The following is a 15,489-nucleotide window of genomic DNA, read 5'->3' on the forward strand; positions in this document are numbered from 1 at the left end:
CTCAATGATTCAGGAACAGTTTCTTTCCCTCTGCCATCTGATTCTGAATGGTCAATGAATCCATGAACACTACCTCACTACTTTTTTATTTCTGTTTTTTTTTGGCACTGCTTATTTAAATGTACTTACTGTAATTCACAAATACAAGAAATTTCATGAAACATGCCAGTGATATTAAACCTGATTATGATTCTCCTACTGCTGTTCCTATATCCAAGAAGAGGCAGGTGAAGCTTTAGAGAAGGATGAAATAGATTATGAAGTGCTTTGCCATGCTGCTGTCTGTCATTAAATGTGATGAAAGAAGTTTGTGCTATATCATTAAGTCCTATTTTTTAAATTCCAGGTAAAGGCCACGTGGAGAATGGAGACTCTAACTACTCGGTGGCACCCGGCCCAGCTTTCAAGGAGGTTTGGCAGGTCAACCTTCGCCCTCGGGGCCTGGGCCAGTCACGGAACATGAGTGGCATTTACAGGCTGTGCCTGACTGAGAAGACAATCAACCTGGTGAAGCTCAACTCTGATGCCGCGGCCGTGGTGCTGCAGCTGATGAACATCCGACGCTGTGGCCACTCGGACAACTTCTTCTTCGTGGAGGTGGGCCGCTCGGCCGTCACGGGGCCCGGTGAGTTCTGGATGCAGGTGGACGACTCGGTGGTCGCCCAGAACATGCACGAGACCATCCTGGAAGCTATGAAGGCCATGAGCGAGGAGTTTCGGCTGAGAAGCAAGAGCCAGTCGTCCAGTTCCAACCCCATATCTGTGCCCACCCGGCGGTACCACCTGGCCAACTTGCCACCCAGCCAGGTGGGCTTCTCCACTAGGAGGAGCAACACCACCTCGCCAGCCCAGCGCAGCAACTCGGCCAGGGCACGGACCTCAAGTGACGGCAGTGGAGCCTCTTCTTCCTCCTCCTCCTCCCGCCCTGCGTCGGCTGATGAAGTCCCTGCCAGCCTGTCCCCTGGTGCTGGGCTGGTCCCCAGCCGACAGGGGATGAGCAAGGCCCACCCACCACTAGGCCAGACCAGGTCTACCCCTGACCCCTATTCCCGGCGCTCTCCCTGTGCCGCAGGTCTGGTGTTCGGTTTGACTGCTGACCGCGGCCTCTCCTCCCCCTCTGCCTCCTCCTCCCCGCCGTCCTCGTCTGACGGCGAGGGGGAGCTAGGCTCCAGCCCTGCGTGCTTCCCACTGGATGGCCCTCCCCGGGACTACGTGGCGCTGTGCAGGCCGGCTCCCGCTGAGGCAGGTGCCCTGCCGCGGCAGGTCCTAAGGCGAGCTTGCAGTCAGGGTGAGGAAGAGGTGGGGGAGCGTGGCCCGAGAAAGCAGGCCTTAGCAGGCAAGGGGAATTGGCGAACCTCCAGAACACCTGAGCCAGCAGAGAGAGCTTGCAAGGATGTTGTAGACAATGGGTACATGGCCATGCTGCCCGGGGTGGTGCCTGCTCAGGGCCAGGGAGGAGATTATGTGGCCATGAACCCAAAGGGTGCCTCGGCTCCTCAGCAGATCCTGGGCCCCCAGCCTGACGACCGCTGTGGAGGGGGCTACATGCTTATGTCACCCAGTGGGAGCTGCTCCCCCGAGGACTGGTCCCGAGCGATCGATCACAAATTGGGCTTGGGAGACGTAGGGGACTACATGAACATGTCACCCGGCAGCCGCTCGGCCTCCAGTACACCTCCGGAGAGCCCCCATGCCCCAATCCCTCCCCGTGTGGAGCAAGGCGAGCTACTGGACACCTCTCGCCATGGCTTCCGCTCGCTGCCCCGCTCCTACAAGCAGCCTGCCCCCTGCAGCCAGCTCTCCTGCTCCTCTTCCTATTCCACAGGTGGCAGTAGTGACAGCCTGGGGGAGGTGGAAGGGCGCCGCCTTTCCTCTGTGTCTGCATCTGGCCAGCAGGCTCACAGACTGGGTAGGAAGGGTGGGTGCCGCCCGACTGGTCTCTCTATTGACGTGGCCAAAGCAAATACCTTGCCACGCCGGCGTGAAAGCCCAGAGCCTCAGAGTCCAGGGGAGTACGTCTGCATTGAGTTCCGGGCTGAGACCCGCACCACCCGGGCTCTGCCCAGTCCTGGATCCCGAGCTGGTGTTTTCCAGCACCTGCCGGCGGCAGCCTCCGAGTACGTCAATGTGGAACCCAGCAAGGCACCGCGCGGGGATCACACCGTCAGCCCTTCTCCCAAAAGCACCCTGGAGCCCGCTGGTGTGTCGGAACTGAGCCCCGACCGCCACCGAGGAGCCAGAGTGATCCGTGCCAATCCTCAGGGGAGGCGACGCCACTGCTCTGAGACCTTTTTGCCCACATCTCCTGCCCCTCCTCCCCCTGTGCCCTCTGCCGACCACGCAAAGCGCTGTGGCTCGGCGTCCTTTGAGAATGTTTGGCCAGTGGAAGAATGCAGGGGTAGGAGTGCCGCCGAGGAGCCATGCATGGGAATGTCACGTCACATGTCGATTGGCTTCGAGAATGGCCTGAACTACATAGATCTGGATCTGGGTACAGACAGCAGCCAGGCAGAACCATCAACCGCACAGCAGAGGCTTTACGCACAAGTAAACAGCAGTCCTGTGTTGAATGCTTATGCCAGCATTGACTTTCACAAGTCTGAGGAATTACGAAGCCATAAAAGTAACAAAGAAGGTAAGTGATTTTCATGCAACTAATTTCATCATTTGGTTACAATTGATTAATCTTATTAAGTTTGTATTTTACAAATTTCCCATTTAAAGTTTTAATATTGCATATGTATACTTACTGCTGGTGCTTAGAGCAGCAATGATGGTCCTCCATCTCTGTCTGTATGGAAGGATTCTTCATTGCTGTTCCCATAACAATTTTGTTTGACCAGTGAGGGTTGTTAGCTCTGAGCTGAACCCCTGAACCTGGAGGACCAGTGGGCCACTCTTGATCTGGCCTCTACCCTTTGACATGGGTGACCCTACCAAGAGCTAAAGCATAAAGCCCTGACTCCAGCCAACTTCGCTCTCCGGGTCATTGAGGCACGCCAGCCTACAAACCCTACAACAACGTCTTCTTGGAGGTGCATATCTATAATAAAACTGTTAATCTGGCATGCATGGAACTTTGGTGGAGCTGGAGTGGCAAACTTTCAGGACTAAGTGCTATTCTGATTAATACTCCAACATGTAGTAGTTTCAGTTCAGATTTTTTTTAAGTATTCTGTGGTTGGATGATAAATTTTCCAATGAAGCTGAAAGGGAGAGCAAGAAACAGAAATTAATGTGCTTCAGCAGAACATGAAATCAGGGCCTTGCGGTGTTGAGGGAAGCATGGGAGAGCGGGAGTGTAGGAAAGCTGGGTGGTGTACCGGAGGGGGGCAGTGTAGGGTATCTGGAACTCACTGTGTGCAGGGGAGTGTGGGAAATCTGGGTCCCACTGTGTACGGGGTGGGGGGGTGTAGGAAAGCTGGGTCCCACTGTGTTCAGGAGAGAGTAGGGAATGTGGGTCCCATTGCCTACAGGGGAGCATGAGCATAAGCTTTCTGTGAGCCAGATACTGTGCAGCCAGTATTTCTGAACCATAAGTTAGCAGATGGTGAGGGGTTTGCTGTAATTATGCTGTTTTGCCATCCCTCACTAATGGTGCCACTGCAGCAGCTAAAGATGGGTGTAAAAAAAGATTGTGTTGAATGTGCTTCTGTCACCTTTCTGTGCATCGTGATCCAAGTTGTTAGAACTCCCTGCTTGTCTCCATCTTCCATGTGTTATTGCACAAGTTATCTCCAGTTTAGCCGCTCTCCTCTGAGAAATCGAATGTCTTTTGAGATCAGAGCTCCTCTATTAAATGCCTCTTGTCTCTCCACAATGTCACTCAATGCTGGTCCTATTCTAATAAAACTTCTCAGCACCCAGGTAGTCTTGATATTGTCCTAATGAGTGTTGACTCAAGTTAGCCATGAACAAGCTTGTAGGACTAAATGGATGCTTGCTGTTGCAATGTTGTGTGTTGTGATGACACCAAGGAGCATTCTGTACGTCTGTATTCCAAGTATTGCACAATGATAATTGATCCTGGTGAATGATTGGAGACGGTGGGAGATGATCTCAACCAAATTGAAGTAATTGTCATTTACTGGGGAACATCACGTTTGCAAGCAGTGACAAAAGAAGTTTTCTGGAAACAAACTTTTTGCAGTTGGAAAGAAAAAGGTTTCCTCCTCCTTTGTTAATCCAACATATTTATTTGTTGAGATATTTGTTGAATAGGCCTTTCTGGCCCTTCAAGCTGCACTGCCCACCAATTCCTCCAATCTAACCCTAGCCGAATCACAGAACAATTTAAGATGACCAATTAACGTCCCCATTAGTATGTCTTTGGACTGTGGGAGGAAACCGAGGCACCCAGTGGAAACCCATTTGGTCATGAGGGAGATAGTAAAAACTCCTGGTTATGTGACCACTGATGCCAGGCAGACAATCTCTGATGAGTATTGATAATGGCTGGGGTCACTTGTCTTTATAAATTCATTGCCCAAAAGGAGGCAATGACAAAACACTTGTGTAGAAAAATTTGCCAAGGACAGTCATGGACATGGAAAGATGATGATCGCCCATGTCATATGACACGGCACATAACCCCATTATGTTGTTTGCTTTCTTGAGGTCTTAGTGAGAGGCTAGTTTACAGTTGCATACTACACTCAGAGAACACTTCATTACCTATTCCTGTACGTAATAAAGTGGCCACTGGATGTGTATGTTGGTGGTCTTCTGCTGTACCTCATGCACTTCAAGGTTTGTCATGCTGTGCATTCACAGATACACTTCTGCACACACTGTTGTAACATGTGATTATTTGGGTTACTCTCATCTTCCTGTCAGCTTGAACCAGTCTGGCCATTCTCCTCTGACCTCTCTTGTTAACAAGGAATTTTTACCCACAAAGCTGCTACTCATTGGATTTTTTTTTGTTGGAAACCCCTGTTCTGGAGACTGTTGTGCATGAAAATCCCAAGGAAATCAGCAGTTTCTGAGGCACTCCAACCACCCTGTATGGCACCAACAATCATTCCATGGTCAAAGTCACTTAGATCACATTCCTTCCCAATTCTGATGTTTGGTCTGAGCAACAACTGAACCTCTTGGCCACTTCTGCATGCTTTTATGCATTGAATTGCTGCCACATGATTGGCGGATTTGATAATTGCATTAATGAGCAGGTGTTCAGGTGTGCCGCTGAGTGTAGGGCAGTGTGATGACAACCAGATAAGCTGCTTTTTAAGTAATTCTGTTTAATGTGTAGATATTAAGGCCATTTCCCATCTCAGCCTCAGTCTCCTGCCTTCTCTCCATATCCCATCATGCCCTAACTTATCAAGAATCTATCGATCTCTGCCTTAAGTATATCCAGTGACTTGGCCTCCACAGCTGCCTGAGGCAACAAATTCCACAGATTCACCACTCTCTGGCTAAAGAAATTCCTCCTCATCCCCATTCTAAATGTACACCCCTCTATTCTCAGCCTGTGTCCTCAGGTCTTAGACTCCCCCACCATAGGAACCATCCTCTCCACATCCACTCTATCAAGGCCAAGGATTGGCCAGGATATTAGGATACTGAGGTAAACTCTTATGATTGGAATACTAACTTTGCGAGGGCAAACAGGTCTCCTCCTAAAATGGATTGATAATTTAGTTGTACTCCCTTAGGACTGGCTTTGGGAGTATCCACCTCTGGTATAATACATGCAAAATGCTGGAGGAACTTAGCAGGTCATGCAGCATTTATGCAAAGGAATAAACAGTCACAAGAGGTACTGCAGATGCTAAATCTTAAGCAAAATCTAAAACAATACACACTTTGTGCTGGGGACGCTCAGCAGGTCAGGTAGCATCTATGGAAAGGATTAAACAGTTGATCTCTTGGGCCAAGGCACTTGATCGGGTCTTTGTATGTGTTACCAGCATCTGCAGAATCTCTTGTGTTCGCGTTTGGTGACGGCGTTGAAGCCATAGTCTCTCTCAGCAAGTGCTGAACATTAAGTCATGGCTGGCATTGGAGTAAAGTGAAAGCGTTTCTTTTTATTCCTGAGACCCAACTGAAGGCAGAAAGAGATTACACCAAAGGAAACATGAGAGAATCTGTAGATGCTGGAAATCAAAAGCAACACACACAAAATACTGGAGAAACTCAGCAAATCAGGCAGCATCTAAGGAAAAAAGTAAAGAGTCAACATTTTGGGCTGAGACCCTTCTTCAGGACCGGAAAGGAAGAGGGAAGGAGTCAGACTAAGAAGGTGGGGGGGGGGGGGAGAGGAAGGAGTACAAGGTGGCAGGAGATAGGTGAAACTGGGAGAGGGGGAGGGGTGAAGTAAAGAGCTGGGAAGTCGATTGGTGAAAGAGATAAAGGGCTGGAGAAGGGAAAATCTGATTGGAATCAGAAGGCCATGGAAGAATGAGAATGGGAGGGGGGAGCACCAGAGGGAGGTGATGGGCATGTAAGATTAGGAAGTGTGACAGGGATCAAGAATGGGGAATGGTGGAGTGGGTAGCTATTACCAGAAGTTCAGAAAATCGATGGTCATGCCATCAGGTTGGAGGCTACCCAGAAGGTATACAAGCTGTTGTTCCTCCAATCTGAGTGTGGCCTCATCATGGCAGTAGAGGAGACCGTGGACTGACATCTGGGGATGGGAAAGAGAAATGTGAGACTAACTGGAGTGAGTAACCAAGGCCTTTTCCTGTGCTGTGTTATTCTATAATACAATCTGGGCTCTCCATATGCATTTTGTTCCTGATCAGTTGGCTTTAATACTCAGCTGATCAAAGTGCAATGGATCTTGATGAAGATAAAAGTACTTATCTGCGTTTTGTGTGTGTTTGACTGTTCTGCGTTTCCTACTGTTTGTACTAGGGCTCAGGGTTTGGATCAACAATTGCAATCTGAGGTACAAAGATAGTCAGATATGTTCTTATCGCTACTTCAGTTGGTTTCTAACTCGTCCAGTTCAGCAGTTCTCTTCACTGTAGTGCAGTCTGCTACCTTCAAAGAGGAGACACAAGAGACTGCAGATGCTGGAACCAGGAGCAAGTCACCAAAAACTGGGGGAACTGAAATCAAGCACTTAATTTATTTAATTAGAGATATAGGTCCTTCTGGCCCAATGAGCCACACTGCCCAGTAATGCACCTATTTACCCCAGGCCTAATCCCAGGACAATTTACAATGACCAATTAACCTACTACCCAGAACCTCTTTGGACTGTGGGAGGAAACCAGAGCACCCGGAAGTAGCCGACATCCTCATGGAAACTTTCTTACAGAGGACGCCGGGATTGAACTCCAAACTCCATTGCCTTGAGCTGTAATATGTGGTGCTAACCACTACACTACCATGCTTTAGGTAGCATCAGTGGAGACTTAGTCTTAACCTAAAGTGTGGTGCTTTCCGCTACACTACCATGGTTCAGATCATTGGAGACTTGGTCTTGACCCAAAGCACCGACTCTGCATTTTCCTGTAGACCTGCTGGGTTCCTTTAGCTTTTAATGTCTTACTCCAGGTTTCAGCTTTTTTGCATTCTTGTGTATCTATTTTGCTACCCCGTTGCGAAATCCCTTCAAGGTTTGCCCACCTTGAAGAAGTTTTCCTCCTTTAAAGTCTTGATGAATTATCTTGACCAGAAACGCTGACTGTCCATTTCCCTGCATAGATGCTGCTGACCTGCTGAGTTCCTCCATCTTATTTTTGTGTTTTGCTTCAGTCAAAGAGGTTTGAGTAAGCAGTGGCTACAGAGAGATGACAATAATCAGTGCCCATCTATCTTCAATCTTTTGGTATTACAAAGTTTTGCTGAAGTAAAAATCTAATCCATTTCGTTTTTTGGTCACAAACCCAGTTAACCTCAAACATGGACTGTGTCTTAGTTGGGAGTTGGAGGTGCCATGTGTATTTTGGTTAGCAGGTATCTGTGAAGAAGTGGGCTTTTGGTGTCTTCAGATTCATCAAGCATCAAACCAGTGATTTGGGACATGACTGTTTTTTGGAAAGGATTCATGTTCTGAGTATAATTAGACATATTTATTGGCTTCCATTCAAATCTATTACTAGAAACGTTGGTGTCAAAGAGCATTTGGCCTGTAACTAAATAGATTCCTTAATCTCCAAAGTGGGTGTTTGTTGTTCAGGATGAGCGTAGTTTAAATGACTAAACTATTAACTTTGCTGCTCCATTCCTGACTGACTCTGCAATCAGATTTTCTTCATGTTTCCATTATGCAAACCTGAGTGATTGCTCTTAATACAAGTCAAATTCATTTGCTTTTCTGCGACAAAAGAATGTGGGATCTTTCATATGCACCTTAAAGAATATTCAAGGCTTCAGATTAAAGTCGTATCCTAAAGCCTACCCTATCATAAGTGGTGCATTCCCTCATTGGGAGTTTTGGACAGTATAGATAAATGCATGTCTCAGATCTTGCAGCCAAGGCTTACTGACGGTTAGCCACTGCAGCTAATTGAAGATGAAGTCAGGAATTAGAAACCTGCGCGGCTGGGCACAGCTCAAATGCCACCTATAAATTTGCTGACAACACAATCACTGTTGACAAAATCTTGGATGGTGGCGAGAGGGTATATAGGAGCGAGATATACTGGCTAGTTTAGTGGAGTTGCAGCAACAGCCTTGCAGTCAATGTCAGTAAGACCAAAGAGCTGATTGTGGACTTCAGAAAGGGTAAGATGAGGGAACACACACCAGTCCTCATAGAGGGAGCCCAAGTGGAAAAGAGTGAACTATTTTAAGTACCTGGGTGTCAATATCTCTGAGGATCTAACAAGGACCGAACTTATCAATGCAACTACAAAGAAGGCAAGACAGTGGCTACATTTCATTAGGAGTTTGAGAAGATTTGGTGTGTCACCAGAAACACTTGAAAATTTCTACAGATGTATCTTGGAGAGCATTCCAACTGGCCGCATCACTGTCTGGTGTGGCAGTGGTGGTAGGAGTGCTACTACACAGGGTCGAAATAAGCTGCAGAGAGTTGTAAACTCAGTCAGCTCCTTCATGGGCACTAAACTCCATAGCATCCAGGACATCCTCAAGGAGCGATGCTTCAAAAAGGCGACATTCATCATTAAGGATCCCCATCACCCAGGGGCATGCCATTGCTACCATCAGGGAGGAGGTGCAGAAGCCTGAAGGCACACAATCAACAATTCAGAAATAGATTGATCCTCTCTGCCATCAGATTTCTGAAAGGACATTGAACCCATGAACACTACCTCATTACTTTTTTATTTCTATTTTTGCTCTACTTATTTAATTTAACTACTTAATATATATATATTTACTGTAATTCAGTTTTTTTCTCTATTATTATGTATTGCATTGTACTGGTGCTGTAAAGACTGCATATGTTGGTGATATTAATTCTGATTCTGATTTCCTATTTCCCAAAATGTGAAAAGAGAAGAAAAGATCCGACATTGGAGCCGGTATTTCCAGAATTAGGAAATGTTAGAAGTCAAAATATTTAAAGTTTGCAGAGAAGGCTGGGAACTGGAGGGGGCAAGTGGGAATGTCTTTGATAGATTGGGGAATGAAGGAAGATTGAAATAGAAATGGTGCCTGCTGTGAAAGAGAAAAACACTTGTTAATTATTGCTGGTTTGTCTGGAAAAAGTGTCAATTGGAGATGGATGGAGACAGGAGAGGGGGTAAAACAATACTAGAACGATGAGGGACAAAGTTCCTATGCAGGTGCTGGGGATGCGGGAAATGTTCAGCAAGTCAGGCAGCATTTGTGGAGAGAGAACAGTTTATAATAGGTGATCTTTCATCAGTATTGACCAGCTTTGATATGTAGAACATAGAACATTACAGCGCAGTACAGGCCCTTCAGCCCATAATGTTATTCTAACCCTTTAACCTCCTCTACAATCAATCTAACCCTTCTATCCCACAAAACCCTCAATTTTTTCTATCATCCATGTGCCGATCTAAGAGTTTCATAAATGCCTCATGTTTTAGCCTTTACCACCACCCCTGGCAGTGCATTCCATGCATCCACCACACTCCATGTAAACAAAAAATACCTCTGACATCCCCACTCTGCTTTCCTCCAGTTACCATAAAATTATGCCCCCTCATATTAGCCATTTCCACCAACGGAAAAGTCTTTGGCTACCCACATGATCAATGCATCTTGTACACCTCCATCAAGTCACCTCTCATCCTTCACTCCAGAGAGAAAAGCCCTAGCTTGCTCAACCATTCCTCATGAGACATGCTCTGTAATTCAGGCAGTGTCCTGGTAAATCTCTGCACTCTCTCTGAAGTTTCCACAGCTTTCCTTTCATGAGGAGACCAGACTGAACACAATATATCAATTGTGGGCTAACAGAGTTTATTAGATGTATCTCCACCCCACCACCCACTGCCTTTTGGTAGGCAGTGAGAGGGAATAAAAGGATCCTTTTCTGGTTGGCTGCCAGTGACTAGTGGTGCTCCGCAGGGGTTGGTGCTAGGATTGCTTTTTATGCTGTATAGCAATGATTTAGATGATGGAATAGATGGCTTTGCTGCCAGGTTTGCAGATAATACAAAGATTGATGGAGGGGCAGGTAATGTTGAGGAGACAGGCTGCAGAAACACTTAGACAGATTAGGAGAAAGGGCAAGAAAGTGGCAATGAGATATCATACACTTTGATAGAAATAAATGTGTATACTACATTCCAAATGGGGAGAAAATCCACAAATCTGAGATGCAGTGGGACTTGGGAGTCCTTGTGCAAAACAATTTAAGAGTTAACTTGCAGGTAGAGTCAGTGGTGAGGAAGGCAAATGCATTGTTAGCATTCATTTCAAGAGCTCTAGAATACAAGAGCAGGGACATGATGCTGAGGCTTTATAAGGCACTGGTGAGGCCTCACCTTGAGTACTGTACGCCAGAAGAAGCGGGATCTCCCAGTGGCCACCCATTTTAATTCTACTTTCTATTCCCATTCAGATATGTCAATCCATGGCCTCCTCTACTGTCGTGATGAGGCTACACTCAGGTTGGAGGAGCAACAGCTTGTATTCTGTCTAGGTAGACTCCAACCCATTGGCATGAACATCAGTTTCTCTAACTTCCGGTATGATCCCTCTCTTTCACCCTTCCCCATCCCCCTTTTCCCTCTCTCACCTTATCCCTCTGGTGCTCCTTTTCTTTTTTAGCCCATAGATGGCCATGGCCTCTGGCCTCTCCTATCAGACTCCCCCTTCTCCATCCCTATATCTCTTTAAGGAATCAATTTTCCAGTTCTTACTTCATCCCTCCCCCTCCCAGTTTCATCTGTCACCTTGTGTTTCTCTCTCCCTCCTCTCCCCACCTTTTAAATCTACTCCTCATCTTTTTTTCTTCAGTACTGCCGAAGGTCTTGGCCCAAAACCTCGTTACTTTTTTTCCATTAATGTTGTCAGGCCTGCTGAGTTCTAACAGCATTTTGTGTGTGTTGTTGTGATTCCCAGCATCTGCAGATTTTCCCTTGTTTGTGATTGAGTATTGTGAACAGTTTTGGGCTCGTCATCTAAGAAAAGATGTGCTGGCATTGGAGAGGGTTCAGAAGGATGATTCAAGGAATGAAAGGGTTATTATACGAGGGTTGTTATATGTGTCTGTACTTGCTGCAATTTAAAAGGATGAGGGAGGATCTCATTGAAACCTTTTGAAAGTTTAACATGGCCTTAACATGGTAGATGTAGAAAGGATGTCTCCCATGGTGGGGGAGTCTAGGACAAGAGGGCACAGCCTCAGGATAGAGGAGCGTCCATCTAAATCAGAGATGTGGAGAAATATCTTTAGTCATCTTTAGATGTGGTGAACTTGTGAAATTTATTATCAGGTAGCTATGGAGGCCAGGTCATTGGGTGTATTTAAGGCAGAGCTTGATAGGTTCTTGATTGGACACAGCATCAAAGGTTATGGGGAGAAGCCCAGGGAGTGAGGCTGAGGAGGGGGAAAAAGGATTGAATGGCGGAGTAGAATCAACGGGCCAAATGGCCTAATTCTGCTGCCATGTCTTATATGGCCTTCTATGAGCAAACCAATTCTGTTACCATACAGCCAAGCTTCCCTGAATCCTGTGCCTCCTGAAAGAACCTACCATGGGGAACCTTATCAAACGTCTTCCTAAATCCCGTATACAACACATCCACTACTTTTTCTTCATAAATGTGCTTTGTCACATCCTCAAAGAATTCAACCAGACTCATGACCTGCACCTCATAAAGGCAAGCTGACTGACCCTAATCAGACTGCTTCAAATACTCATAAATCCTATCCCTAAGAATCTTCTCCAATGATTTTCCACCATTGAAGGAAGATTCACTGCTCTATAATTCCCAAATCTATCTGTACTCCCTTCCTGAACAAAGTAAAAACATTTACATCCTCTAGTCATCTGGTTGGTGGCGGGGTGGAGATGCGTCTCTACCAAAGGAGGTGTAAGGTGCTCCTTCCCTCCACTAGCCTGTAGGTCACCCTTGGACAAGGTGTAGCACCTGATTTGCCCAGGGTAGTGTGAAGCCATGGGAGCAGGTGGTGGATGGTCGTTTGAGCAGCCGGTGCATATCACAAGTCCTGGTTACATGACCACTGATGCCAGGCAGACAATCTCTGTATTGATAATGTATCAATATTATAAAGAGTATTGATAATGGCTGGGGTCATCTGTCTTGTAAAGACGTCCAGAAGAAGGCAACGGTAAACCACTTGCGTAGAAAAATTTGCCAAGAGCAATCATGGTCATGGATATAGACCACGATCACCCTCGTCATATGACAGGGCACATAACGAATGAACGAATTATCTGGTACTACTCCTGTGGCCAGTGGGGACACAAAGATAATCGTGAAAAGTGCAGCAATCTCTTCCTTTACTTCCCATGGTGCCATGAGTTATATCCAAGGTTTGTTTTTCAAAAGCCCCTGCACATCCTCTTTCTTAAAATGGACGTGTCCTAACATATCAGCCTGTTTTACACTGTCCTCACATTCGGCAAGGTCCCTCTCACTGGTGAATACTGAAGCAAATTGTACATGCTGGTTATCTGAATTCTTGAATTGGTTATTGAGTTCCGAGGGCTGTGACGTGCCATTCCTTCAGCTTATATTTTCACTCTCATTCATCTTATTTATTTAGTGAAACAGCGCAAGTCAGCCCTTCAAGCCACCGGACAACCCAAATTAATCCTAACCTAATCACGGGACAATATATGATGACCAATTAACTATCCTGGTATGTATTTGGACTGTTTGGGAAATCTGGACAACCAGGAAAAAACCCACGTATCCCACAGACTCCTTACAGAATGGCTCCAGAATTGAACTTCGAACTCTGGAACATTCCCCCTCTCCTCCCCGAGCTGTAATCGTGTCATGTTAACTGCTACACTGCTGTGGTGCGCACAGTAATTCTTCTCTTTATATCTCTAGACCAGTAGTGTGCAGCCCTTCACAATCCTTTCCCAGAAGGTACCACTGCACTTTGGTCAATCAGTCTTGCATGGCTTGTCCTGACCCCTGGTCCCCTCCTTCCCTTTCTCCTATTGTCCACTCTCCTCTCCTATCAGATTGTTTCTTTTCCAGCCTTTACCTTTCCCACCCACCTGGCTTCACCCTTCACCTTCCAGCGAGCCTCCTTCCCCTCCTCCCACCTTTTAGTTCAGATGTTCCCCCCCCCCCGCCCCCCCGAAGTCCTGAAGAAGTGTCTCAGCCCGAAACGTCGACTGTTTACTCTTTTCCATGGACACTGCCTGACGTGCTGAGTTCCTGCAGCATTTTGTGTGTGCTGCTCCTGATGCAGACATTCCCTTCTCTCAGCCCTCCCCTCTCTCTGCATTTTAGAGCAGGTTTGATTTCTTGTTCCTGATGATTGAATGTTCTCCTCACTCCACAGATGCTACCAGGGGTGCTGAGTGTTCCCAGCATTTCCTGTTTTTGTTTTCGATCCCACTATACTGTCAAAGTGTTAAGTAGTTGATGGCGCTGTACAAATTAATCTCTCTCTGACCCATCACGAGTGCATAATGGTTGTTGTGCCCCTTAATAATTGCTCCAAGTCATCATTCGTGATTATGCTGCTATTAAGATGTTTCATTTACTGGAAATACATTGAAAGCACTGTCTGATACAGGATGCAGTGACTGCTGCATCACCTAATAACTGCTTGTTTAAACTTGCAGTCTTTCCTCTGGGCACTTAAGAACAGAAGAGCTGTGAGAGACATAGAGTTACTGATGCTTTTCATCTTGTGAATCTGCAGAGATTTAACCTTTTCTCTCCCAGCAGCAGCCTTTGTTCCTGGTCTATCATTTGTCTCATCATTATTCCCTACCACTTTTATAACCGCCATTTGAACTGAATTTGGAAGCATTTTGTGTCATAGAACAGAGAACAGTACAGCACAGGAGCAGGCCCTTCGGCCCATAATGTAGTGCTGAACCAGAAAAAGAAAATCAAAACCCCCTCTGATATTACTCCCAAACCTTGATCTTTCTGAGGTGGTCAGCTAGGCTCAGGCATTTGCAGTTTGGAGTCAAAAAGTTATACAGAATGTAACCAGTCCTATTGGGCCAACTTGTCTGTGCCGACAGAGGTGCCTGCCTGAGCTAGTCCTGTTTGCAACACACACAAAATGCTGGAGGAACTCAGCAGGTCACACAGCATCTTTGGAAACTGAGAGAGAGAGGGAGGGATATGCCTGGATTAAAAGGTAGGGGAGGGGAAAGAGGGTAGCTAGAAGGTGACAGGTGAAGGCAGGTGGATGGGAAAGGCCAAGGGCTAGAGAAGAAGAAATCTGATCAGAGAGGAGTGTGGACCATAGGAGAAAAGGAAGGGGGAGGAGATGCAGGGGAAGTAATAGGCAGGTGAGAAGTAAAAGGGCAGAGTGGTAAATAGAGGAAGGAGGAGGGCAAATTTTGTTAACCAGAAGAAGAAATCGAAATTCATGTCATCGGGTTGGAGGCTACCCAGACAGAACATAAGGAGTCATGTCTTTACCCTGAGGAGGAGCCTTTGGATCAACATGTTGGAATGGGAATTGGAATTGGAATTAAAATGTTTGGCCACCAGGAAATCCTGCTTACGGTGAATGGTGCGGAGGTGCTTGACAAAGCAGTCCCCCAATTTACAACGGGTCTCACCAATGTAGAGGCAGAGGCTGCATCAGGAGCAAAGGACACAACAGACGACCTCAGCAGATCGCAGGTGAAGTGTCTGGGGTCCTGAATGGAGGTGAATGGGCATACAAAATGTCCATCCCATCCTTTGTACTCAGTCTTCCGGAACTATGCACATCTGCTATCATGAGAGGCGGGTCAAACTTGGGTTGTTTTCTCTGGAGCATTGGAAGCTGAAGGGAGATCTGACAGAGGTTTATAAGATTCTGAGAGGCATAGATGGAGTGGACAGAGAGTATCTGTTTCCCAGGGTTGAAATGTCTAATACCACAGGGCATGCATTGGAGGTGAGGAGGGGTAGGTTCAAGGG

At 46.7% G+C, this 15,489-nt stretch overlaps 1 protein-coding gene across 1 annotated transcript in view; it reads left to right on the forward strand.

The window, feature by feature from the left end:
* Positions 1 to 15,489, forward strand: part of LOC132397490 (insulin receptor substrate 1-like) — a 134,493-nt gene that overhangs the window by 21,974 nt on the left and 97,030 nt on the right. The window contains exon 2 of the mRNA XM_059976320.1: positions 347 to 2,635. Coding sequence (XP_059832303.1) covers positions 347 to 2,635 — 2,289 coding nt within the window. The remainder of the gene's footprint in view (positions 1 to 346; positions 2,636 to 15,489) is intronic.

Source organism: Hypanus sabinus, chromosome 7 (genome assembly GCF_030144855.1).
Source record: "Hypanus sabinus isolate sHypSab1 chromosome 7, sHypSab1.hap1, whole genome shotgun sequence".
Taxonomy (NCBI): Eukaryota; Metazoa; Chordata; class Chondrichthyes; order Myliobatiformes; family Dasyatidae; genus Hypanus; species Hypanus sabinus.